General features: G+C 44.2%; 1 protein-coding gene across 2 annotated transcripts in view; it reads right to left on the bottom strand.

Annotated features, from left to right (window-relative positions):
- Positions 1-25,512, bottom strand: part of DNAJC27 (DnaJ heat shock protein family (Hsp40) member C27) — a 65,486-nt gene extending 39,974 nt beyond the window's left edge. The window contains exons 1-4 of one of the 2 annotated variants that reach the window (XM_089688162.1): positions 25,405-25,460; positions 22,155-22,204; positions 19,248-19,407; positions 1,281-1,363 (exon numbers count right to left, since the gene is read on the bottom strand). In XM_089688162.1, the coding sequence (XP_089544288.1) occupies positions 1,281-1,363; positions 19,248-19,334 (170 nt within the window). In that variant the 5' untranslated portion in view covers positions 19,335-19,407; positions 22,155-22,204; positions 25,405-25,460. Of the gene's footprint in view, positions 1-1,280; positions 1,364-19,247; positions 19,408-22,154; positions 22,205-25,404 lie in introns of both variants that reach the window. The other variant, XM_089688161.1, reaches the window with a different exon arrangement.
- Positions 25,513-25,814: the final 302 nt, after the last annotated feature.

Raw genomic sequence — 25,814 nt, 5'->3', positions numbered from 1 at the left:
GCAATCATCATACAGGAGACGGTCAGAGACTGCAATCATCATACAGGAGACGGTCAGAGACTGCAATCATCTTACAGGAGATGGTCAGAGTCTGAAGACATGGTACAGGAGACGGTCAGAGACTGCAGACATGGTACAGGAGATGGTCAGAGACTGCAATCATGATACAGGAGACGGTCAGAGACTGCAATCATCATACAGGAGACGGTCAGAGACTGCAATCATCATACAGGAGACAGTCAGAGACTGCAATAATCATACAGGAGACAGTCAGAGACTGCAATCATCATACAGGAGACAGTCAGAGACTGCAATCATCATACAGGAGACGGTCAGAGACTGCAATCATCATACAGGAGACGGTCAGAGACTGCAATCATCTTACAGGAGATGGTCAGAGTCTGAAGACATGGTACAGGAGACGGTCAGAGACTGCAGACATGGTACAGGAGATGGTCAGAGACTGCAGACATGGTACAGGAGATTGTCAGAGACTGCAGACATGGTACAGGAGATCGTCAGAAACTGCAGACATGGTACAGGAGATGGTCAGAGACTGCAGACATGGTACAGGAGATGGTCAGAGACTAAACATGGTACAGGAGATGACCAGAGACTGCAGACATACTATGGGAGACAGTAAGAGACTGTTGACACATTACAAAAGCTTGTTATTAAAAAAAACAGAAAAACCTATAACAGAGCAATAGGAAAGCAGACTAACGCCTGCCCCACAAAAAGTGCAAAAGGGCCACAGGCTGGGCACCAGGACTCTAGAGTATGTCCCAGAATTAGCTTTTTATTTTGCCACCCTCAGTACTATATCTCCCAAGGGCTCATTTCCTACACACAGCATGTAAGCAGACTCTTGGGAGTCAAAGCAGCTGCGTTGTTTTGCTGGGAAAGTAATCGATGTGTGCATGGGGAGAAGGACAGAGAAAGGTAGGTGGAATTTTGTAGTCTAGCAGGTGGGGCTGACAACAGTGGTTGGGATTTCTGTGTAGAAAAAGTGCTGTGTTGTCAGCCCAAATAGGAATTAGGAGCTCTACGGATTTCTACCAGATCAACAGGTATTCATTTGCACCTTTTAAAAAGGCACACAGAAAAAAAAAACAGCACTAAAATGATCACAATGAAAACAATTGATCTGCCAATAAGAAATCCAAAGATATAACTTATTATTCCAGACAAGCCAATACAAAGACTCTTCCAAATCCTCCTTCTGTTATGGCAACAGATCCATCCACAAAGTAAGTACAAGGACTGGAAGAACCACTTACTTTGTGACACCATAATCGATTCCAATGGTGGCCTGGTACTTGGGAACAAATCGTTTTTCACAGTAACGCTTTATGATGCAACTCTGTGGAGAAGAGAGGAAACTCATGTCAGGGTTTTGAAGAATTCCTTTATTTAAACCTGACCTCTGGCATTCCCTTCAGTCTCATAAAATATAAAAAAGATACTGTTATGCCAAGTAAATATATACCATACAGTATTATTATTATTATACAGGATTTATATAGCGCCAAGAGTTTGCTCAGCACTTTACAATAGAAGGGAGACAGTACAATTACAATACATTTCAGTACAGAAGGAATAGGAGGGCCTGGCTCATGGAGCTTACAATCTAAAGGAAGGGGGAGGTGATACAAAAGGTGATAGCTACGGGGGATGATCTGATGGAGGTGATTCAAGTACAGTTCTTAGGTGGAGGTGGGGTAGGCTTCCCTGAATAAGTGAGTTTTCAAAGATCGCCTAAAGGCAAACAGAGTGGGGGCTGACCGGACATACTGTGGTAGGGAGTTCCAGAAGATGGGGGAGGCTCTGGAGAAGTCCTGGAGGTGAGCGTGGGAGGAGGTGATAAGGGAGCTAGAGAGGAAGATATCTTGAGAGGAGCGGAGTGGCTGATTTGGGCGGTATCTGTGGATGAGGTTGGTGATGTAGCTAGGGGCAGTGTTGTGGATGGCTTTGTAAGCTGTGGTTAGTATTATGAATTTTATACGTTGGGTTAGTGGAAGCCAGTAAAGGGACTGGCAGAGGAGAGGGGCAGCAGTCGCTGATCGGTTGGTAAGGTGTATGAGTCTAGCAGCAGCATTCATAATAGACTGAAGGGGGGATAGCCTGTGTAACGGTAGACCAGTGAGGAGGGAGTTGCAGTAGTCAAGGAGGGATAAAACCAGGGCATGGATAAGTTGTTTTGTGGTGTCATTGGTCAGAAAGGGGTGGATTTTGGAAATGTTACAGAGGTTGAGGCGGCAGGATTTAGTCAGTGAGTGGATGTGGGGCCCAAAGGAGAGGTCAGAGTCTAGGATTACGCCTAGCATCCTGGCATGAGGGGGAGGATCAATGGTTCTGCTGTTGATCTTAATGGTAAATCGTGAATGGGGGATCGGGGAGGAGGAAATATTACAAGCTCAGTTTTGGAAAGTTTGAGTTAAGGTAGTGATGTGACATCCATGCTGATATGTCACTTAGTAGATTTGTGATATGTGAGGAGATTGAGAGGGCGAGCTGGGGAGTGGAGAGATAGATCTGGGTGTCATCAGCATAGAGGTGGTATTGGAAGCCATGGGAGGTGATCAGTTGGCCCAGGGAGGAGGTGTAGAGAGAGAAAATGAGAGGCCCAAGGATGGAACCTTGGGGTACCCCAACAGAATACATGTCAAGAATTTAAAATTTTGAGCATCTGTGAAATGGTGAAAAACCACAGTACATAAAAATCTCCATAGGCGTCGCTTTTAAAGTCTTTTCAGGTTACCAGTTTAGACTTAAAGGAGAAGTATAGACCAAGTTTGTTTGGCTGTACTTCTGCTGTGAATCACAGGAGTGCAGTTCATTCTGCACTCCTGTGACCCCGTTTTGAGCAGACTGCTGTCGACTGACATCACAAACCTGGTCCAGGCTGGGGAAAAATCCAGACCATCCAGATGCCTGGACCAGCATCTGGCTCAGCCTCTCAGAGATCTGCTAAGTGCCTGAGCCAGCCCCTCCTGCCCCCTCCACAGCCCAGCACTCCAGTGAGCGCATCATGACTGACAGTAACCGGCTTATTGCTCAGAGCGGAAGGGGAGAACAGAGCGATGGGCAGTGTTTGGTTGCTCAGTACTCAGTGCAAAGACGGAGGGAGACAGATGCCACATTAGACTGATGCAGCATCCACCTAGTTGTGTATAAATGTTTTGGTTTTTTTTAAAAGCCCATACTTCTTACTACTTAAATGTGAGTTCTGGCACTAGAATTGTTGCTCTCACGCTGATGTTTGGGGTGATACCTCACATGGGTGGTGCAATCACTGCTTACATATGCATAAGAGAGCTAAGTGCGCGTATGCATTTGCGCATGAGCATGGGAGTGCTTTATTTTTTTTTTATTTTAATTGATTTTTTTTTTTTTTTTTTTACACTTTCTATAGTTTTTATTTTTTTCATTCAACTTGTTATCACAAAGGATGAACAGCATCTTTTGTGATAGCTTGGGCAGTGAAAAGTACTCTTTATGGAGAGATCCCTCCTCTGCCCTCTAAGGCAGCCAATCAAATGGAGATCAGTTTGATTGGCTACTTCCCTGGCCAAGACGAGGCAGGTAAACACTGAACCAAAACTGGAGAGGCCAAAAAAAAGTCATCCCTTCTGGCTACAATCATCTTCCTTCTCTTCTATGGGCAGCTGACCAGACCTCTTACGACTGCAGCAGGAAGGCCTTCGGAGTCCTGTAAAAGTGATTGGGCAGCTGTAGAGCAGCTTGGATCACTTTTAACTGAAAGCCGATCGCCAACTGAAAAGAATTGAAAAAATGGCACCAGGATCATGGCTGCAGCCATGACGCTGGTGTTACCAGGACATATATAGATACATAGTTTGTCTGCTTGAAAAAAGACAAAAGTCCTTCGATTAGTTCAACCATGGAAGTTATACTTCTATACCAGAGGAGATCCAGAGGAGGGCAAAAAAACCCAGCAAAGCATGATCCAATTTGCTCCTGCAGGGGAAAAAATTCTTTCCTGATCCCCCGAGAGGCAATCAGATATTCCCTGGATCAACTTTAACCTATAAATGTTAGTATCCAGTTATATTCTGTGCATCTAAGAAACAATCCAGGACTTTTTTAAAGCAATCCACTGAGCTGTCCAGAACCAACTCTTGAGGGAGTCTATTCCACATTTTCACAGCTCTCACTGTGAAGAAACCTTTCCATGTTTGGAGATTAAATTTCTTTTCCTCCAGATGTAAAGAGTGCCCCCTTGTCCTCTGTGATGACCTCAGGGTGAATAACTCTACACCGAGTTCACTATATGAACCACTGATGTATTTATACATGGAGATCATATCCCCCCTTATGTATTTATACATGGAGATCATATCCCCCCTTATGTATTATACATGGAGATCATATCCCCCCCTTATGTATTATACATGGAGATCATATCCCCCCCTTATGTATTATACATGGAGATCATATCCCCCCTTATGTATTATACATGTTGATCACATCCCCCTTATGTATTATACATGGAGATCACATCCCCCCTTATGTATTATACATGGAGATCATATCCCCCCTTATGTATTATACATGGAGATCATATCCCCCCTTATGTATTATACATGGAGATCATATCCCCCCTTATGTATTATACAAGGGGATCATATCCCCCCTTATGTATTATACATGGAGATCATATCCCCCCCTTATGTATTATACATGGAGATCATATCCCCCCTTATGTATTATACATGGAGATCATATCCCCCCTTATGTATTATACATGGAGATCATATCCCCTCTTATGTATTATACATGGAGATCACATCCCCCCTTATGTATTATACATGGAGATCACATCCCCCCTTATGTATTATACATGTTGATGACATCCCCCTTATGTATTATACATGGAGATCATATCCCCCCTTATGTATTATACATGGAGATCATATCCCCCCTTATGTATTATACATGGAGATCATATCCCCCCTTATGTATTATACATGGAGATCATATCCCCCCTTATGTATTATACAAGGGGATCATATCCCCCCTTATGTATTATACATGGAGATCATATCCCCCCTTATGTATTATACATGGTGATCATATCCCCCCTTATGTATTATACATGGAGATCATATCCCCCTTATGTATTATACATGGTGATCATATCCCCCTTATGTATTATACATTGTTGATCATATCCCCCTTATGTATTATACATTGTTGATCATATCCCCCCTTATGTATTATACATGGAGATCATATCCCCCCTTATGTATTATACATGGAGATCATATCCCCCCTTATGTATTATACATGGAGATCATATCCCCTCTTATGTATTATACATGGAGATCATATCCCCCCTTATGTATTATACATGGTGATCATATCCCCCCTTATGTATTATACATGGAGATCATATCCCCCCTTATGTATTATACATGGAGATCATATCCCCCCTTATGTATTATACATGGAAATCATATCCCCCTTATGTATTATACATGGAGATCATATCCCCCCTTATGTATTATACATGGTGATCATATCCCCCCTTATGTATTATACATGGTGTTCATATCCCCCCCTTATGTATTATACATGGAGATCATATCCCCCCTTATGTATTATACATGGAAATCATATCCCCCTTATGTATTATACATGGAGATCATATCCCCCCTTATGTATTATACATGGTGTTCATATCCCCCCCTTATGTATTATACATGGTGTTCATATCCCCCCCTTATGTATTATACATGGAGATCATATCCCCCCTTATATATTATACATGGTGTTCATATCCCCCCCTTATGCATTATACATGGTGATCATATCCCCCTTATGTATTATACATGGAGATCATATCCCCCCTTATGTATTATACATGGAGATCATATCCCCCTTATGTATTATACATGGAGATCATATCCCCCTTATGTATTATACATGGAGATCATATCCCCCTTATGTATTATACATGGAGATCATATCCCCCCTTATGTATTATACATGGAGATCATATCCCCCTTATGTATTATACATGGAGATCATATCCCCCCTTATGTATTATACATGGAGATCATATCCCCCCTTATGTATTATACATGGAGATCATATCCCCCTTATGTATTATACATGGAGATCATATCCCCCCTTATGTATTATACATGGTGATCATATCCTCCCTTATGTATTATACATGGAGATCATATCCCCCCCTTATGTATTATACATGGAGATCATATCCCCCCTTATGTATTATACATGGAGATCATATCCCCCCTTATGTATTATACATGGAGATCATATCCCCCCTTATATATTATACATTAAGATCATATCCCCCCTTATGTATTATACATGGAGATCATATCCCCCCTTATGTATTATACATGGAGATCATATCCCCCTTATGTATTATACATGGAGATCATATCCCCCCCTTAATCTCCTCTTCTCAAGAGAGAATAAATTCAGTTCCTCTAATCTTTCCTCATAGCGTACGCGGTGACGTACATCCGGCATGGATGCCATCTTAGGACACCTAATTATCCCTAATCCATGCAGTACACCCAGGCATGAGGTTCTGAATGTGAGTTTATCGTTTTATAAAAGTGAGTGGGCATTTTTATTATCAAATAAAGGAGTTGTTACTTTTAAATACTACACTATGGAGGATCTTTTTTCTCTCACCATGGTCTGTGGTGAGGAGAATATTGTTTAGCAGATGTACTTATCGCGAGAGGCCTGGAGTATCATATTTACTACCTGAGAGGGGGACCGCAGGTGGAGTACTACATCAACCAGCTATTGCCTGAGAAGGATCCAGGAGTGATCCTGAAAGCGAAGTGGCCCATTGGATCGCTTAAAGGAGGTGAGGGGACAATTTAGCCACTGAGGATATGTGTGCTGACACAATCACAGATATCACAAACTTTGCATGGAAGGTTGTTGAAGCACTATTGATTTGAAGATTTATGGACTATCAGAGACTTTATGTGTTATAATTGTATTTTTCTAATCATTTTTTGATTACATTTTGGTTTGGTCACTTTATGGTATTTATTTAGCACCAATCACTTAGTGTGTTATTTCCCCAAGTACAGGGGACTTATGGTGTACTTAATTTGAGTAGGGGATATATAATAACAAGGGGTTTCACATTATATTTATTTATTTGTGTGATTGATTGCATTCATTAGAGGCCGTGCAAATGACCTCAGTATACACCTTTTGAGCACCTTATGTACACTATATAGATTTAGGATTTTTCACTAATCAGTTTATGGCATGATATTATTGCATGCTTTTTTGATTATATTATTGATTTAATATTTTTTTAGCGCTGCACTCATTTATTAGTTGATTACTTCAGCCTCATCACACTCTCCATCAACTAGGTCCTCTTTCACACTCGCTGAGATCACTTCTCACATAGAGACAGACACCACCACCTTTCCTATATACCCTGTCTCTTCCAAAAAAAGAACATAGCCAGGAATATTAATGGCCCAGTCATGTGAAGAATGAAGCCAAGATTCAGCAATACCAATTAAATCATAGTTCTCTTCATGCACCAAAGCTTCCAACTCACCTATTTTCCTTGGCAGACTTCTGGCATTGGTGAACAATTAATCCATTGACACCTTGTGCACACGTATTTTGCATATTTTTTATTTTCATACAAATGGTACCAATTCCACTGGCTGTTTGTAACAAGGAAACCTTCTTATCTGCCATAGCGCTCCCCCCATCTTTCCCCATTCCACCCACCAATAAGTACTGACCCCTGCCTGATCTAACTACCCCGTTATAATCCAGTTCTCCCTCCCCCCTTGATCCTAGTTTAAATACTCCTCCAGCCTTCCCATAAACCTCCCCCAGCACTGCAGACCCCCTTCCATTTAGGTGCAAACCATCTCTAGCATATAGGCTGCACCCCAATGAAAAGTCGGCCCAGTGCTCTAGAAACCCAAATCCTTCCCTCTTACACCAGGTCTTTAGCTATGCATTGAGTTCTCTAATCTCCCCGTCTTTCCTGAGTTGAGCATGGCACAGGTAATATTTCACAGAATATCACCTTGGAGGTTCTTCCCTTCAACTTGCAGCCTAGTTCTTTAACCTCCCTAGCGGTATTCCCAAGTGTAGCTCGGGGTAAAATGTTTGTACCAAAAGCGGTAACCCCGAGCTACGCTTGGGCTTACCATGCGGCGCTGCATAGGGAGTCCCTGCAGAGCTTACCTTGTCCTTCGCTCCCGCGATGTGTCCCCTGCAGCGTCCCCGGCCATCTCCTCCGGCCAATGCCGGCATCCGGCTCCTGTGTTCCGGTCCCTGTGACTTCGGGACGTACGGGCGGCAGGAAATTTGAAAATTTAAAAAAAAATGTCATTTTTTTCAAAACGATTTTACATAGTAAAACATTGCTGTTTCAACCCATTTCACATACATTTGTCCCGAGTGCTTTGTCCTGTGCCCTGCCTCCATTTTGAATGTTCTTTCTGCGTGGAAACTTAGAAAAGTCCATGGCGTCCAAAAAGTGTCCCTTTAGGTCAAAAGCGGGTTTAGACCAGCTAGAGAACAGCGATAGTAAATCAGAACCACTTGCAGAATTGAGTGATAATGATTCGTGGGGAAATTCATCATCAGACACTGAAAACGATTTTGCGACTTTGCTCAGTGATGTGCGAACTTGGCGCTATATTTCACATTTCAGTGTTTTTGGTTTGATTATATTATTGAATTAAATGTATTATTATTATATTATTTTTTATGATTATTTATTAAATTATAATATATGATATTGTGTTTAAAATTTTATCATCCCCGGGATGTTTACTAGACTCTTGTTTGGACAGATTTCAGTAAGTTATTCCTAAATATTACAGCCTACAATAAAAAAACTACATATTTCCATGCAAAATAATGGTACCGCTTTCAGCACCAAAAATCTGAAATAATCAGACCGCCAGGGAGGTTAATCACATGATCGGGACCTCGTACAGGGAGACCTCAAACCATTCGGTTGAGGCGATCCTGACGACAAATTATTTTATACACACACAGTGAATGGGAAGTGGTTAAAGAAAAAAAGAAAAAGAGGTTTGTAAAGCAGAGTAATGGAAGGAGGATCTTATTATTTGTTCCAAAAATAGTTTTTACCTTACTTTGTACAGAGAAAGAAAACATCATGGCTCCGTGCCCCAGCTATGGACTCAGCGGAGGATGCCAAGGAAAGTGCACAAACATCGTAGGCAGAGGTGGACCTGGGATGTCACAAAAGTGACAGTCACATGAATAGTGATCTTTAAGTAAACCTTAACTCACTCGCTGAACATAATTTCTAGATGAAAACACTAGGGTTTCCTTTTCATAGACAATGTATATAGCCTTAGGTTGAAAGCAGCATGGAAGGCTACAATTAAATAATTCAGATAAAACATCCCTGTCATTAAATAATGCAGATGATGAACAAAAGTTTCACTAAATGGTAAGAGTTTAATCTTGGCAGAGTGGATGCCATTCCTGCTAAAAAGCAATGTCATTAATAATACATAGAGAAGCCGAGTAATCTTTCATTTAACATTACAGATCCGATATGTCAGAAAGATTAGGCAGGAGTTAGATGCTAGAGGGCATTCAAGACGTAGACTCTAAGAAAAAGACGCTAGAGGGCGCACAGACTGTAGAAGCTAAAGGGCACTCAGGACAGACAAAGCTATAGATGTTAGAGGGCTTTCTGATTGTAGAAGTAGAAAGGTGCCCAGGACGAAGACGCTAGAGGGCGCCCAGGATGTAGAGACTAGCAATAGATGCTAGAGGGCATCCTAAATGCAGAATTGAAAGGGCGCCCGGGACGTTGTCTCCAGAGGGTGCCCAGGACATAGATGCCAGAAGGCGTCCAGGATGTAGGCCCCAGAGGACGCCCAGGATGTAGACACTAGCTATAGACGCTAGAGGGTGCCCCAACTGTAGAATTGAAAGGGTGCCCAGGACGTAGATGCCAGAGGGTGTTCATACTGTAGAAGCTAAAGGGCACTCAGGACATAGACACTAGGTGTAGATGCTAGGGGGTGCTCAGACTGTAGAAGCTAAAGGGCACTCAGGATGTAGACACTAGGTGTAGATGCTAGAGGGTGCTCAGACTGTAGAGGCTAAAGGGCACTCAGGATGTAGACACTAGGTGTAGATGCTAGAGGGTGTTCAGACTGTAGAGGCTAAAGGGCACTCAGGATGTAGACACTAGGTGTAGATGCTAGAGGGCGCTCAGACTTTAGAAACTAAAGGGCACTCAGGATGTAGACACTAGCTGTGAATGCTAGAGGGCGCTCAGACTGTAGAGGCTAAGTGTACTCAGAACGTAGACACTAGGTGTAGATGCTAGAGGGCGCTCAGACTGTAGAAACTAAAGGGTACTCAGGATGTAGATACTAGGTGTAGATGCTAGAGGGTGCTCAGACTGTAGAAGTTAAAAGGCACTCAGGATGTAGACACTAGGTGTAGATCCAAGAGGGTGCTCAGACTGTAGAAGCTAAAGGGTACTCAGGATGTAGACACTAGGTGTAGATGCTAGAGGGCGCTCAGACTGTAGAAGCTAAAGGGTACTCAGGACGTAGACACTAGCTGTGAATGCTGAAGGGTGCTCAGACTGTAGAAGCTAAAGGGTACTCAGGACGTAGACACTAGGTGTAGATGCTAGAGGGCGCTCAGACTGTAGAAACTAAAGGGTACTCAGGACGTAGACACTAGGTGTAGATGCTAGAGGGCGCTCAGACTGCAGAGGCTAAAGGGTAGTCAGGATGTAGACACTAGGTGTAGATGCTAGAGGGCGCTCAGACTGTAGAACTAAAGGGTACTCAGGATGTAGACACTAGGTGTAGATGTTAGAGGGCGCTCAGACTGTAGAACTAAAGGGTAGTCAGGATGTAGACACTAGGTGTAGATGCTAGAGGGCGCTCAGACTGCAGAGGCTAAAGGGTAGTCAGGATGTAGACACTAGGTGTAGATGCTAGAGGGCGCTCAGACTGCAGAGGCTAAAGGGTAGTCAGGATGTAGACACTAGGTGTAGATGCTAGAGGGCGCTCAGACTGTAGAAACTAAAGGGCACTCAGGACGTAGACACTAGGTGTAGATGCTAGAGGGCGCTCAGACTGCAGAGGCTAAAGGGTAGTCAGGATGTAGACACTAGGTGTAGATGCTAGAGGGCGCTCAGACTGTAGACGCTAAAAGGCGCTCAAGACAGACATTAGAGGGCGCTCAGCACATTGACTCTAGGGGCAGATTAGGACATAGGCACTAGGGGGCCCTCAGAACAAAGGCACTAGAGAGCGCTTAGGACACCCACTAAATCCCCCCCCCCCCCCCCAAAAAAAAGTATACTGCGGGATTCTTAGATGTGGTGGCAGCATTCGTTTTTGTTTAGCCTTTTTTTTATTTTTGTCTGGTGATCTTGCCAGTAACACACTTAGGGTGACAACACTCACTCATTCTACTGCATCTATGGAAGAGTGCCATTGTTGCCTAGAATAGGAAAACAGATATCACCTCTCCTCTTCTCCACATACAGAGGGAGGTGATCTGTAGCTCACAAATAAAAAAAACAAAAAAGCGGTCCTTGGGGAGTTCAGTGGGCTATGAGGGGAGGCAGGTCTAGGCTGGAGTTCCTCTTTATTCCCCGGGAGCACATACTTTCCTGTACTTTGCTGAATCTCAGGTGCTAAAGGTATGAAGGAGCATGTTCATGTGACAAAGTTAGGCCAGCGATTGGAAACCCTTACCTTACACAGGATTTTGCTTTCATTCCCGGTACCAGAACAGGGCAATGGGAGATGTATTACAGCATCATGGGGCAGGGAACTAACCTTGAGGACTAGGGAGGGACACGGCTGACTGGCAGTAGATGTATCAACTTCACATTACAATAGACAGACACATCCACTGCTAGCCGTATTTTCATAGACAATTGCTGTGGGCTATATAAAATCTGGAAATGGACTTGGTGTGGCCCAAGTCAATCTGTTGTGGAGAAAAAAAAAAAGCTGATCAAACAGAATCGATTGATGGTGTTTTCTCCTACCCTTGTGAATCACTTATGGATTGATCTATATGTAAGGGTTCCAAAAAACACCATTTACTTCATTTATTTTTTACTATTTTGATAGTTTTCCTTTGATATCAAAGAGTAACTCCACTTTTGTTGAGAAAAAACATTCCCCTCTGACTCATCAATGTACATTGCTGGAATGGTAACAAACTTTGTTGCAGATTCCTACCTTTTGTCATTCTGAAGAAATAGCTGTTTGTCTGTGTCCATGTGCAGAGTGAATGTGAATGGGAGTGACTTTATAATCATCAATCAGCTGCTGCACCTGCAGGGCTCTAATGAGGAAAGTGGCAGAGTCTGCATCCCTTTACATGCGATTTCCCTTTGGGAGTATCTCGCCAAAAATTAATTTTTTGTTGCAGGGGAAGCCTAAAATCTGACTTCTGGGAAAATCAGTCAACCAATCGCACAAGCAGGAAATTGCATTTCTGGAGGGGTTCTGTATACCATATTACATTGCATTTTACAGAAAATTAAAGTGGCTGCAGATTGAAAAGGAAAGGTCATTTTAAAAAACATTTAATTACAATATGCCTTGTGTAACAACTGAATACATTACATTTGTTTCGCTATTTTATTCCCACGAAAGTGGAATTACCCCTTAACATTTACCCCCCCCAATTTAACCTGAAAAAAAAAAAAAAGTAGCTCACCCAGATAAATCCGGGACGGTTTCACCAATATATGCCAAAATGGCTCCACCCACGTGACAGATTCATTCATTCACACAGTTCTGTGAATGAATGAACTTCAACTGTGGACAGCCTTTGTGGCTGTTGGCTTGTAGTTCTCAAAGGACTGTAATGGCGCTGGTGAGCACTATAGTAGTCCATTGGGCTTCATGTCAGTGTAACTGCCTGCCCAGATGTGGTACAAACAAACAGATACACTGACAGTCTTCAGGAGTCCTTCATTGCACCTGTGATCTGCCCATAGCAGACAGATTAAAAGGATAGTCTGCAGGAGCCCTGCATTGCACCCGTAATCTGCTCATAGCTCATTTTACCTGCAAAAAAAAAGGTTTTTTTTTTTTTGTTTTACAGCTGGGCTTATCATTTAAATTAAAGTCTGCAAAATCTTGCAACACAATGTGCCTCACTTGCGCTGACATCTCCCCTCTTCCAAGTTTGAGGCCTTTTGCAGTTTTGATTGGATGGCCAGGGATGACGATACTCCCACACATCCACAAAGAGGAACATTCATCCTGGTAAAGTTCAGTGTACATTCTAATGAAGATTGTGAATAAGCAGCTAAGTGCTTTGGTGCAGAAGAGAAGTAGAATTTATTTTTTGCAATAAAGAGCTGCCAGCTCACTAACTTTTAGTTCTGTTTTAAATTAGGACAGCGCAAAGAATCAATTCTTTTTTCTGTTTCTGTTCATTTTCATATAAAATAATAATTGTTATTATTAAAATAATTTTTAAAATAATCATCAGCATTATTATTAATAGCATTTCTATTATTATTAGTGTCATATTAGCATTTTTATTATCTTGTAATTTTTTAACTATTCTAAAAAATAAATAGTAATAATAAAATATAATATCAAGGGCTTCACCCATCCTCTGGAACTCCCTACCCCAATCTATCAGGCTATCGCCCACTCTGCTCACTTTTAGGCACACTCTGAAAACCCATCTCTTCAGGGAAGCCTACCCCAACCCCAGCTAACACTGGAATTCTCTACTCCTCCTACCACTCTATCCCCCACAGCTAATTACCGCTTGTACCACTCTCCCCTCCCTCCTAGACTGTAAGCTCCCAGGATCAGGCCCTCTAATCCCTCTTGTATTGAACTGTATTGTTATTGTACTGTCTCCCTCCACAATGTAAAGCGCTGAGCAAACTGTCGGCACAATATAAATCCTGTATAATAATTATAATATAATTTTCAGTATTTTATAATTATCACTACTATATTACAAAAATAAATACAAAACAAAATACAAGTACAAAAAAAATTATTATTATTTTATAGATTATATTACTACAAAATAAAATAAAAAAAAAAAAATAATGATGTAACCACCCCCATAACACAGTCACTTTCTTTGTCTACGACTTGACATGAAAGTTTCAGTAACAAGAAAGTATGATTGCCTTTTAGTGAATGGTGGTAAATGTGTCAGGACAAGTCGGTGTACACAGGAGCCAGAAACTATTCAGTAATGGAGTACATCGGGCAACGGGACAGAGGAATACCCGAGACCCCCTACCACCACATTCCAGGTTGTAAAAACTACGACATTCCAGGATAATATCACTAAGCCAGTTAGCGCTGATTATCTGATGCACAACAAACAAAGTACAACTTTTCCAACATAATACCTCTGAAATCAAAACTATTTATCATTTTAAGCGAGAATATCAATATCAACAATTCCACCAATTTATCACACTGGGTTATCTGTATCCTTGATATCTTATGACAAAATGATGGCTCCCTATAAATCCAAATCCTTCTGTCCTCCTCTGTTCCTTGGGGGCCCATTCACACTAGACACATGTTAAAATTAACCATTTTACAATGTGGGTTAGTGTGTCTGTTGTGTGTGTCAGCAGTGGGGTTGGTCCTTAGAATTGTTACAATGGAAGGCGCTGTTTACTTTGTTTTTTTAAAACATGCAAAAATACAACATTTCATTCATTCATTTGAACCACAGCTCCACTGCCATGTGAAAATGGACAGTGACCTCATATGACCACGCATACACTGCTGAAAAATGCAGTATGTCTTCATTTTTCTGCAACATGCTGCAAGCAGCTTTGTGGTGTGAACAAGTCACATAGAAAACAACTGTTCTAGGTGCGCTCGCAGTGACTGATGTTGATCAAGTGCAGAAAATTGCCAGTCACCGCACATAGTGTGGACAGGTCCTTCAGTACTTTTTATTTTTTGTGAAAAGTAAGCCGGTGGACATGTTTCACCCACAAGAACAGGCTTAGTTGTACAAGTCAAGAATAAGTTCACCTTTGGGAACATGTTACATGTTCCACCCAATTTTTAGGATTGAACATATAAAATGTAACCACTGCTGCATCCATCGCCTGCTGTCCTCTCTCCCAGTACAGCAGTGCGGGGAGTAGTTCACTTTTTAAAAATAGTGCGGCTATGCGGGGCTCCGCCCACACCACCACGTCATTCATTCACAGAGATCTGTGAATGAATGGAACACACGTCCCGACAGCCCTTGAGGCTGTCTGCTTGAAGTTCTCAATGAACTACCACAGCGCTGTTGAGTGCTGTGGTAGTTCATTGATTCTTCCAATCAGTGTGTATCTGCCTGCCCCTATGAGATACGAGCAGACAGATTACACTGACAGGTTTGCAGGAGTCCTGCATGGCACCAGTGATCTGCTGTAATGACCTAGTGCAAAGCTTTCCAAGCTTCAAAAACAAAAAAACCCAAAAAAACAGTAAATGCACTTTTTTTTTTAACCTGCAAAAAAATGGCCATTTCTATGTATTTTAAAAAGTGAACATATCCTTCAAGTCCAGTCTTCTGGGTGAAATGTATTAGGTGCTTCTGTTTATTTTTCCCCTGGCTACTGGACAATTTTTCTATACTTATGAGCAGAGCATTCAACTTTTTCTGGTATTATTTTTTATGTTGCACTTTTTATCCCACCTTTTAGATTAGAAAAACAAAACAAAAAGCAGCTGCTTCTTTAGTGCTTACCTCCTGTCATGCACGGTCTCCTGCAGATTCATTGCTCCAGTCAAGAAGCATTGATGCTCTTCTCGGTGGAATGACGGCCATTGTCATTCAGCGCTCTTTTTTTGATGCCCAGGTCTGCCCACTGTGGACACATTTCCAAACTGAAGATCCCTTGAAAGCAGGTACAAATGCTCATTTTTTTTTTATGGCTGGGGGGGTGATCAAGGGTGATGGCCTGATTACTCTATGTACTTAAAGGATAAATTCACCTTTTAATAAAAAATAATAAATGCATATTTTTTGGCAGAATCCTGTAAAGCATTGCACCAGCGATCAGCAGATTGCTGGTGCCATGCAGGTCTCCTGCAGACCTGTCAGTCTATCTGTGTGCTCATACCTCGTATGTGCAAGCCGAAACTTACTGACAAGAATACTTAATGAACTACCACAGCACTCACAGAGCTGTGATAGTTCATTGAGAACTATAAGCTGACAGCCAGATGTCAGGACTAGTAGTTTATCATTCACAAAACACTGTGAATGAGTGATGTGGCCGGAGCCCTGCCCGGGTGCATTTTTTTTAATTTTTGACAACTAATGGGAGGGACAAGATTCCCCACTACCTGTCATAACATGTTATCCCCATATTCAGGGTGTACTATTGGAGTGTCTCCAGTAATCTGGCACCAATCTACTTTCTGTGAGCTCAGGGTTTCACAGCTCCTGCCCCCCCCCCACCCTGGACCCTGGAGAATTCTGCATTCTGGACTGTTCAGTGCTGGAGAAAAAGCACACTGTGACCGGATTGAATATCCCATGAAAGGTATGTACTGATTTTTTTTTTGTTTTACAAAAATAAAGGCAGTCAAGAAAGTTGGGTCAGGGGGAGGGGTTTACAGAGGGTGTCCCGATTCTTCTAACTGTCAAAACCCACAGACCAATTACAGAGTTCCCTACCCATGGATTTGCTATTTACATGCCATCTCTGGGCTACAACCAAACCTCCTGGTCCCTCCCACCCAAACACACTATATTACTTACCTGTATCTGCCTTCATGTGACTCTCCGTGACACCCCTTCTGGTAGTGGAGTCGGGTGATCCAGGCCTACCAACTAGTCTGAGTGTCAATTCTTGCATCCGGGAATCATGACATCACTGCTTGAAATCAAGACTCTGCAAGGGACTTGCAGGACCCTGTATGGACCCAGCCAATAGGAAGCATTTACGTCATCAGAGAATGACATGGACACGTGAAGGACCATCTCACATTGCATTCAGGAAGAAGGAAGATCTTGGACCCAGCCTGTCACGTGACTGCAGATTTAAGTAACAATCTGGGGCTTTTAAATTAGAGTTAGTGGTGGTGGGGGGGGGGGACTGGGAACAGAGAGTTTAGCCATAAGGTCAGCTTTAAAGTATATGCAAAAACTACAAATAAAATCTCTTCTAAGTATTGATATATTAACGTTCCTTGTTCAGATACTTCCTGTCATACGGTGACAACACTCTGTCCTTGTCTCTAAACTGTGCTCCCATGCTGTCACCCTGTCACATGGCTTTCTAATGGCGACTACAAAAGGCAGTACCAACAAACATAGCACAGGCATGATTCCACTGTTGTCACCAATAAGAAACACACAGTGATAAATGCCATGAAGACATCTCCAGAGTTCATGAAGACAGGGAGTGGCTATAAAGAGGCTGCAGGGGATCAGCAGTATTTGTTTTTCATGATATATATGTACTTTGGAAACAAAATAAATATCCTGTTCCCTTGAAAGCATGCTGCAGAGGAGCTTTGCTGTCTGTGGGGGAACAGTGATCTCTCCACATAGGTCTGATGCTCCCCCATAGTTAATCACAGATATAGTCCTGCAATCAGCAAAACCCCACACTCCTTGCCATATTAATGACCATATTTTTGAAATGAGAATTACAACAAGCTCAGATAGGTGTACACAAACTGGTTTTTTTTACCATATAACGTATGTTGCAAGGCTGAACCAGGCCAAAACACTATGAAAAGCCTGCTGAATCAGGAAGCATTTTGTAAAACTAAGGTCTATGGGCCGACTGATTTCCGATTTGTTGGCAAAACTGCAATGTTTGCCAGGCAGGAAAAAATTTTAAGACCCCCCACCTAAAATGGCAAGCAGAAGGAGTGGGGGAGGAGTCACTGCTCTAAAAGGGGAGGGGTACCTGCTCCGACTCATTCACATGTGTGTAAATATCAGCTTAAGATATTGGGGCTCTTAAAACAAAATGTGTGCAGCAAAGGAGCCAAGGAGAACCTGGGAAACATTTCAAAAGGAGCCAAGAGCTCCACCTACTGACTACATTCAAAATACAACATAGCCACATACAATTCTGCACCCTAACTGGGCGACAATGAGTTTGCATTATGCATCATAAACAACTGTCAAACCTTTGTCATTTAAAAAATTAATTTGACCCATTTTAAAATTATTTTCTGGATCTCAGTGCTGTTGATCTCCTCCGGTCTACTTCAGCCATTTCCTGTCTACTTGTACTAGCTGTGACGGGAGTCACTTTGGGTGGGGGGGGAGACCATGGAACCCAGCTTACTTTGCAGAGGTTGGGAGACCCCTGTCTCAGCTCCCCATATCCCTTTTATGTGCAAGTCACCCTGTGTCTCTTAGGGGCACAGGGTGACTAATAAACGCTGAGTATGCGGTTGGAATTACTTTAGATGGAACAGTAATATTTATCAGCCATATGAAGACTATTCCTGCTGGTTGATTCTGAACTAGACATGTGAATTGAAAGAGCTGGCTATGCTGGCCTCTCCTCTACTCAGTGTAGGAGCCGGACCGTCTGCTCTGTAGTGAGATCCGAATTCATCCAACCATTGTCTAGGTGTGAATTTCCATTCACCTTTTGTTTGGATCACCAAGCTAGCTAACCTAATTAACTTACTGTTTAGAGTGGTAATTCTATTTCTGTATATAGCTGCTTTTGCATATGATCAGTCTCAGTGTGTATTGTATAAAAAGTCCATTTGAGTTTAAAATAAAGAGTTCCATGTTCAGAAAGACTGGCGTCCTCTGGTCGGCTGTGGTGTTCGGACAGGGAAGCGCTATTCTAACGGAAGTACTCAAGCACAGTCTGGGTTGGTTCCGTTACACTTGCTCTTAGCCATTCACACACCATTGCTCTGGATCGACTTCCTGATCATGACCACAATGGCACACGCCTGCGCAATAAGTATCAGTGCGGTCTGACAGCTTAGTCTTCATTGAAAGCAAATGTAACAGCATAACAATGCAGCAGAACAAATGGAAGGCAGGGACAGAGCGTTGTCACCCTATAACAGCAATTGACTTTCACAGTAGGATGACAATGGGTTTGTTTTTTTTTACTAAAAGCTGCAGATTATAAAAAAAAAAAAAAAAAAAGATGAATTTAAAAAAGATTTTAAAGCCAATACACTGATTGGGATTCAGAGTTTCACCCCCGGTCCTACCTTGCCTACTTCGGCGTTGCCCATACTGATGACTTTAATTCGCAGCGCCTTGCGGCTCTCCTTCCTCTTCTGCAGGTTGGCCTCCATGCTGTGTTCAGGATTGGAGTGACAGCAGTGTGTGGGCGAGGAGAGACAGAGACTGCATAGGGACTCCGCACACCTACATAGAGCACATGCATGAGGAGGAGGAATATATATAGAAGAGATATGGGGGGGGGGGGGGGAAGGCAATGTAATGGGGGTCGGTAAATGTAGAGGGGAATCATTAGGTGTATAGTGAGGTCAGTAGCTATATTGTGGGTCAGTAGGTATACAAGGGTTCAGGAGATGTATAGGGAGGTCTTCCCGCGGCGGCTTCTGTGACAGCCGGGTGTCCACTGCGCATGCGCGAGAAGCGCTGCGCTTGTGAATGGTCCGGTGTCTTCTGGGACACATGACAGGTCCCAGAAGGCTCCGGGCCATTCATAAAGCGCAGCGCTTCTCGCGCATCCGCAGTGGGCACCCGGCTGTCACAGAAGCCGCCGCGGGAAGAAGAGGGAAGGACAACTCCGCGGAAGTGGGAGCGGGTACCTGTCAAATTCAGGTACCCGCTCCCCCTCCCTCCCCAAAAGGTCCGCAGTCTCTGGTCATCTCCTTTACTGTCTGCAGTCTCTGGTCATCTGTACTATGTCCGCAGTCTCTGGTCATCCCCTGTACTGTGTCCGCAGTCTCTGGCCATCTCCTGTACTGTGTCCGCAGTCTCTGGCCATCTCCTGTACTGTGTCCGCAGTCTCTGGCCATCTCCTGTACTGTGTCCGCAGTCTCTGGCCATCTCCTGTACTGTGTCCGCAGTCTCTGGCCATCTCCTGTACTGTGTCCGCAGTCTCTGGCCATCTCCTGTACTGTGTCCGCAGTCTCTGGCCATCCCCTGTACTGTGTCCGCAGTCTCTGGCCATCCCCTGTACTGTGTCCGCAGTCTCTGGCCATCCCCTGTACTGTGTCCGCAGTCTCTGGCCATCCCCTGTACTGTGTCCGCAGTCTCTGGTCATCCCCTGTACTGTGTCCGCAGTCTCTGGTCATCCCCTGTACTGTGTCCGCAGTCTCTGGTCATCCCCTGTACTGTGTCCGCAGTCTCTGGTCATCCCCTGTACTGTGTCCGCAGTCTCTGGTCATCCCCTGTACTGTGTCCGCAGTCTCTGGTCATCCCCTGTACTGTGTCCGCAGTCTCTGGTCATCCCCTGTACTGTGTCCGCAGTCTCTGGTCATCCCCTGTACTGTGTCCGCAGTCTCTGGTCATCCCCTGTACTGTGTCCGCAGTCTCTGGTCATCTCCTGTACTGTGTCCGCAGTCTCTGGTCATCCCCTGTACTGTGTCCGCAGTCTCTGGTCATCTCCTGTACTGTGTCCGCAGTCTCTGGTCATCCCCTGTACTGTGTCCGCAGTCCATTGGTTCAGAATATTTTTTATCTTGTTTTTCTCCTTTAAAACCTAGGCGCGTCTTATGGTCAGGTGCGTCTTATGGAGCGAAAAATATGGTATATTGAAGTCAGATGTATAGGGGTTCAAAAGATGTACAGGGAAGTCAACAGATATATTGGGGGTCAGTAGGTGTATAGGAGTTCAGGAGATGTATAGGGACGTCAACAGATATATTGGGGGTCAGTAGGTGTATAGGGGTTGGGAGACGTATAATAGGGGGTCAGAAGATTTACTGGAGGTCAGCAGGTATATAGGGAGGTCAGTAAATATATTGGGGGGTCAGTAAATGTAGATAGGAATCAGTAGGTCTATTGGGAGATGGGAGAGGCAAAAGAGGGGTCAGGAAATGTATGGGGGGGTAGCAGGTATATGGGGAGGAGGGTTGGTAGGTGTATAGGGACGTCAGCAAATATATAGGGAGGTTAACAGATATATTGGGGGTCAGTAAATGTAGAGGGGAATCAGTAGGTGTATTGGAAGCTGGGAGAAGTATATGAGGGGTCAGGAAATTAATAGGGAGGTTATTCGATATATTTGTAGTCAGTAAATGTAGATGGTAAGAGGTAGGTAAATAGGGGGGTCAGGAGATGTATAGGGAGGTCAATAGATATATTGGGAGTCAGTAGATGTATAAGGGGTTGGGAGAGATATAGGAGGGTTCAGAAGATGTACTGGGGGTCAGCAGGTGTATAAGAGGGGTCAGTAGGAGTATAGCGGGTTGGAAGAGGTATACGAGGGGTCAGGAAATGTATAGGGGGTTTGTAGGTTTATATGAGAGATCAGGAAATGTATTGGGAAGTCAGGAGATATACTGGGGTCAGTATGTGTATAAGAGACTCAAGAGACGTGTAGGGAGATCAACAGGTGTATGGGGAGATCAACAGATATACAGGGAGTCAGACGTATAGGGGGTTGGGAGAGGAATAGGAGGGGGTCAGAAAATGTATAGAGGGATCAGAAAATGTATAGGGGGTCAATAGGTGTGCAGGAGGTTGAGGGAGATATAGGATGGGTTAAAAAATGTATAGGAGGGCCAGTAGGTGCATTCTAGCACATTATGACTAAAACCACCTGGGGGCCAATTTCCTTTTCTTCTTAGGTGCGTTTTACTATTACTTTAATAGATATATTGGGGGTCAGCAAATGTACAGGGGAACCAGAAGGTGAATACGGGGGTCAGCAGGTGTATAGGGGGTCAGGAGACATACTGGGGGTCAGGATATATATAGGGTGGAGATGTACAGAAGGGGGGGGGGGGGTGTCAGGAAATGTATAGGGATTGGGAGAGGTATAGGAGGGGTCAGAAGATGTACTGCGTGTCAGCAGGTGTATATGGGGTCAGTAGATGTATAAGGTGGAGATGTATATATATATATATAAAGGGTTAGGAGATGTATGGGGGGGGGTTAAAAATTAAAAAAAAATATCAATTTTTTTTTTGTACTGTTACCAGTGTCCTTGATCGCCGCCACACCAGTTACATGATGACGCTGTACTGCACTGGTGCCAGTATATAAAAGAAAATAAAAAATTGTGAAAATTTCCAAAACATTTATGACAAAAACATTACAACTTCAAAAAACTCTCCATGCCTCTTATTAAATATCTCGGACTGTCTACTTTGCTAATTTGGGGGATATCTGTACTATCCTGACATTTTTCGGCCTCAAGAAATTAGATCGGCCATCAGTACTTCAGGGCTGATCAATTTTCATATATTATTATTATACAGGATTTATATAACAGCAACAGTTTGCTCAGCGCTTTACAATATAACGGGAGACAATACAGCAACAATACCGTTCAATACAAGAGGGATAGGAGGGCCTGATCCTGGGAGCTTACAATCTAGGAGATATAATATATATACACACACACGCATATACATATATACACACACACACACACACACACACACACATTTATATACACACACACACACATATACATATATATACACACACACACACACACACACACACACACACACACACATATATACACACATATACATGCATACATACATACACACACAACAGTTTGAAAACTCCATAACTTTCCTACAGTTTAAATACCGATTTGGGTTATTTTCACCAAAGACATGTAGCAGAATACATCTTTGCCTAAATTTATGAAGAACAATTATTTATTTGCAAATTTGCAAACAGAAACAAAGAAAAATTGTTTTTTTTTCAAAATTTTTGGTCTTTTTTTGTTAATTTAGCAAAAAAGTAAAAACCCCGGCGGTGATTAAATACCACCAAAAGAAAGTTGTGTGAACAAAATTATAAAATTTAGTTTGGGTACAGTGTTGCATGACCGTGCAATTGTCAAAGTGTGACAGCGCTGAAAGCTGAAAATTGGCCTGGGCAGGAAGGGGGTAAAAGTGCCCAGTATGGAAGTGGTTAATGTGTTCAGTTTTAAACGGATGAGGTAGCAACCCTAAGAGGTGCTATATGTATAGGGGGGAGGGGTCCGTGGATGTATATTGGGGGTGGTATAAGTATAGGGGGGAAGGGTCAGTGGATGAATACTGGAGTTGCTATATGCCGGGGGGGGGGGGGGGGTCAGTGGATGTATATTGGGGGTGCTATACGTATGGGGTGTGGTATATGTATAGGGAAGGTGGGGGGGTCAATGGATGTATATTGGGGATAGGGGAAGGGGTCAGTGGATGTATGTTAGGGGTGGAAAATGTATAGAAGGAGTGGAGGGAGTCAGTGGATGTATATTGGGGTTGCTATAAACATGGAGGGAGGGGTCAGGGGATGTAAATTGAGGGTGGAATATGTATAGAGGGGGAGGGGTCAGTGGATGTATATTGGGGGTGGTATATGTATAAAGGGGGTGCGGGGAAGGGTCAGAGGATGGATATTGGGGGTGGTATATGTATAGAGGGGGTGCGGGGAGGGGTGAGTGGATGCTTAAGGGGGTGGTATATGTATAGAGGGGGAGGGATCAGTTGATGTATACAGGGGGTGGTATATGTAAAGAGGAGGTGGGCGGAGGGGTCAGTGGTTGCGTATCGGGGGTGGTATGTGTATAGATGGGGTGGGGGGGGATAAGTGGATGTATACTGGGGGTGGTATATGTATGGGGGGAGGGATCAGTGGACGTATACTGGGGGTGGTATATGTATGGGGGGGGGGGGGGAGAGATCAGTGGACGTATACTGGGGGTGGTATATGTATGGGGGAGAGGGATCAGTGGATATATACTGGGGGTGGTATATGTATGGGGGGAGAAATCAGTGGACGTATGTTGGGGATGGTATATGTCTGTGGGGGGGGGGTGATCATAGATGTAATGTACACTGGGGTGGTATATGTATAGAGGGGGTGGGGGGAAGGATCACTGGATATATAATGGAGGTGGTCAGTGGACGTATGTTGGGCGGTACATGTACGGGGGGGGTCAGTGGACGTATGTTGGGGTGGTATATGTACGGGGGGAGGGATCAGTGGACGTATGTTGGAGTGGTATATGTATAGAGGGGGAGGGGTCAGTGGTTGTGTATCGGGGGTGGTATATGTATAGAGAGGGTGGGGGGAGGGGTCAGTGGATGTATACTGGGGGTGGTATATGTAAAGAGGGGGTGGGCAGAGGGGTCAGTGGTTGTGTATCGGGGGTGGTATATGTATAGATGGGGTGGGAGGAGGGATCAGTGGAAGTATACTGGGGGTGGTATATATATGGGGGGAGGGATCAGTGGACGTATGTTGGGGGTGGTATATGTATGGGCAAACTCCAGGCAGGTGGTGCCGTGGCTGGGATTCGAACCAATGACCCGAGTACTGCAAGGCGCAAGTGCTGACCATTTAGCCACTGCGCTGCCCATAATGGTATATGTATAGATGGGGTGAGGGGAGGGGTCAGTGGATGTACACTGGGGGTGGTATATGTATGGGGGAGGGATCAGTGGACGTATGTTGGAGGTGGTATCAGTGGATGTATATTGAGGGTGGTATATGTATAGGGGGGGGGGGGGTCATGGATGTAATGTACACTGGGGTGGTATATGTATAGAGGAGGTGAGGGGAGGGATCAGTGTATATATTGGGGGTGGTATATGTATTGGGGGGGGGGGGGCCAGTGGAGGTGGTATATGTATAGGGGGGGGGGGGTCGGTGGATGTATACTGGGGGTAGTATATGTATGGGGGAGGAGGTATATGCATCGGGGGTGGTATATGTATAGGGGGGTGAGTAGATGTATGGGGGGGTGTCAGTAGATGTATACTGGGGGTGGTATATGTATGGGGGGGGGGGGGGTCGGTGGAAGTATACTGGGGGTGGTATATGTATGGGGGGGGGGGGGGTCGGTGGAAGTATACTGGGGGTGGTATATGTATGGGGGGGGGGGGGTCAGTGGTTGTGTATTGGGGGTGGTATATGTATAGGGGGGGGTCATGGATGTAATGTACACTGGGGTGGTATATGTATAGAGGAGGTGGGGGGAGGGATCAGTGGATATATATTGGGGGTGGTATATGTACTGGGAGGGGGTCAGTGGACGTGGTATATGTATAGGGGGGCCGGTGGATGTATACTGGGGGTGGGGTCTGTGGTTGTGTATCGGGGGTGGTTTATGTATGGGGGGGTCAGTGGTTGTGTATTGGGGGAGGTACATGTATGGGGGGGGGGGGTAAGTGCAGCGATACAACAGTCGGTGGAGAGGTGTATAGCGGTCGGGGCTCTCACCGGTATTACGGCTCCCCTCGGCCGACCCGCACTCCCCCTCCGCTCTCCTCCATGTCACCCCAGCCGGAGCTCCCCCGATAAAGGGGGCGGGGAGATACGACGTCATGCCTAGCAGCAAACAAGCCGCAATCAACCACGGGGAGGAGACCCTTTATCTCCCGCCCTACTAGAGGCACATGATTTCCATAGCCACGCCTGCCTTGTGGAAACTCGTGCCCGTTGAAGCGCGGTGGGCGTGGTCTGCTTTGGCTTCGTATCCGAGAAGCCGTGCGCGGTCAGGCTTGCTGTAGCCATGTTGCTATGGTGATGTGTGAGATATCATGAGAGGATCCTGAGGGAAGTCCGAGGACCCCCCTGTACTGTTCTCTCCATCTATGTACTTCATACATATCACACCTGATCTGTAGGCC

Source organism: Staurois parvus, unplaced genomic scaffold (assembly GCF_062004578.1).
Source record: "Staurois parvus isolate SC_StPar_1 unplaced genomic scaffold, SC_StPar_1.0 ptg000448l, whole genome shotgun sequence".
NCBI lineage: Eukaryota > Metazoa > Chordata > Amphibia > Anura > Ranidae > Staurois > Staurois parvus.
This window is presented reverse-complemented; position numbering and strand designations above follow the sequence as displayed.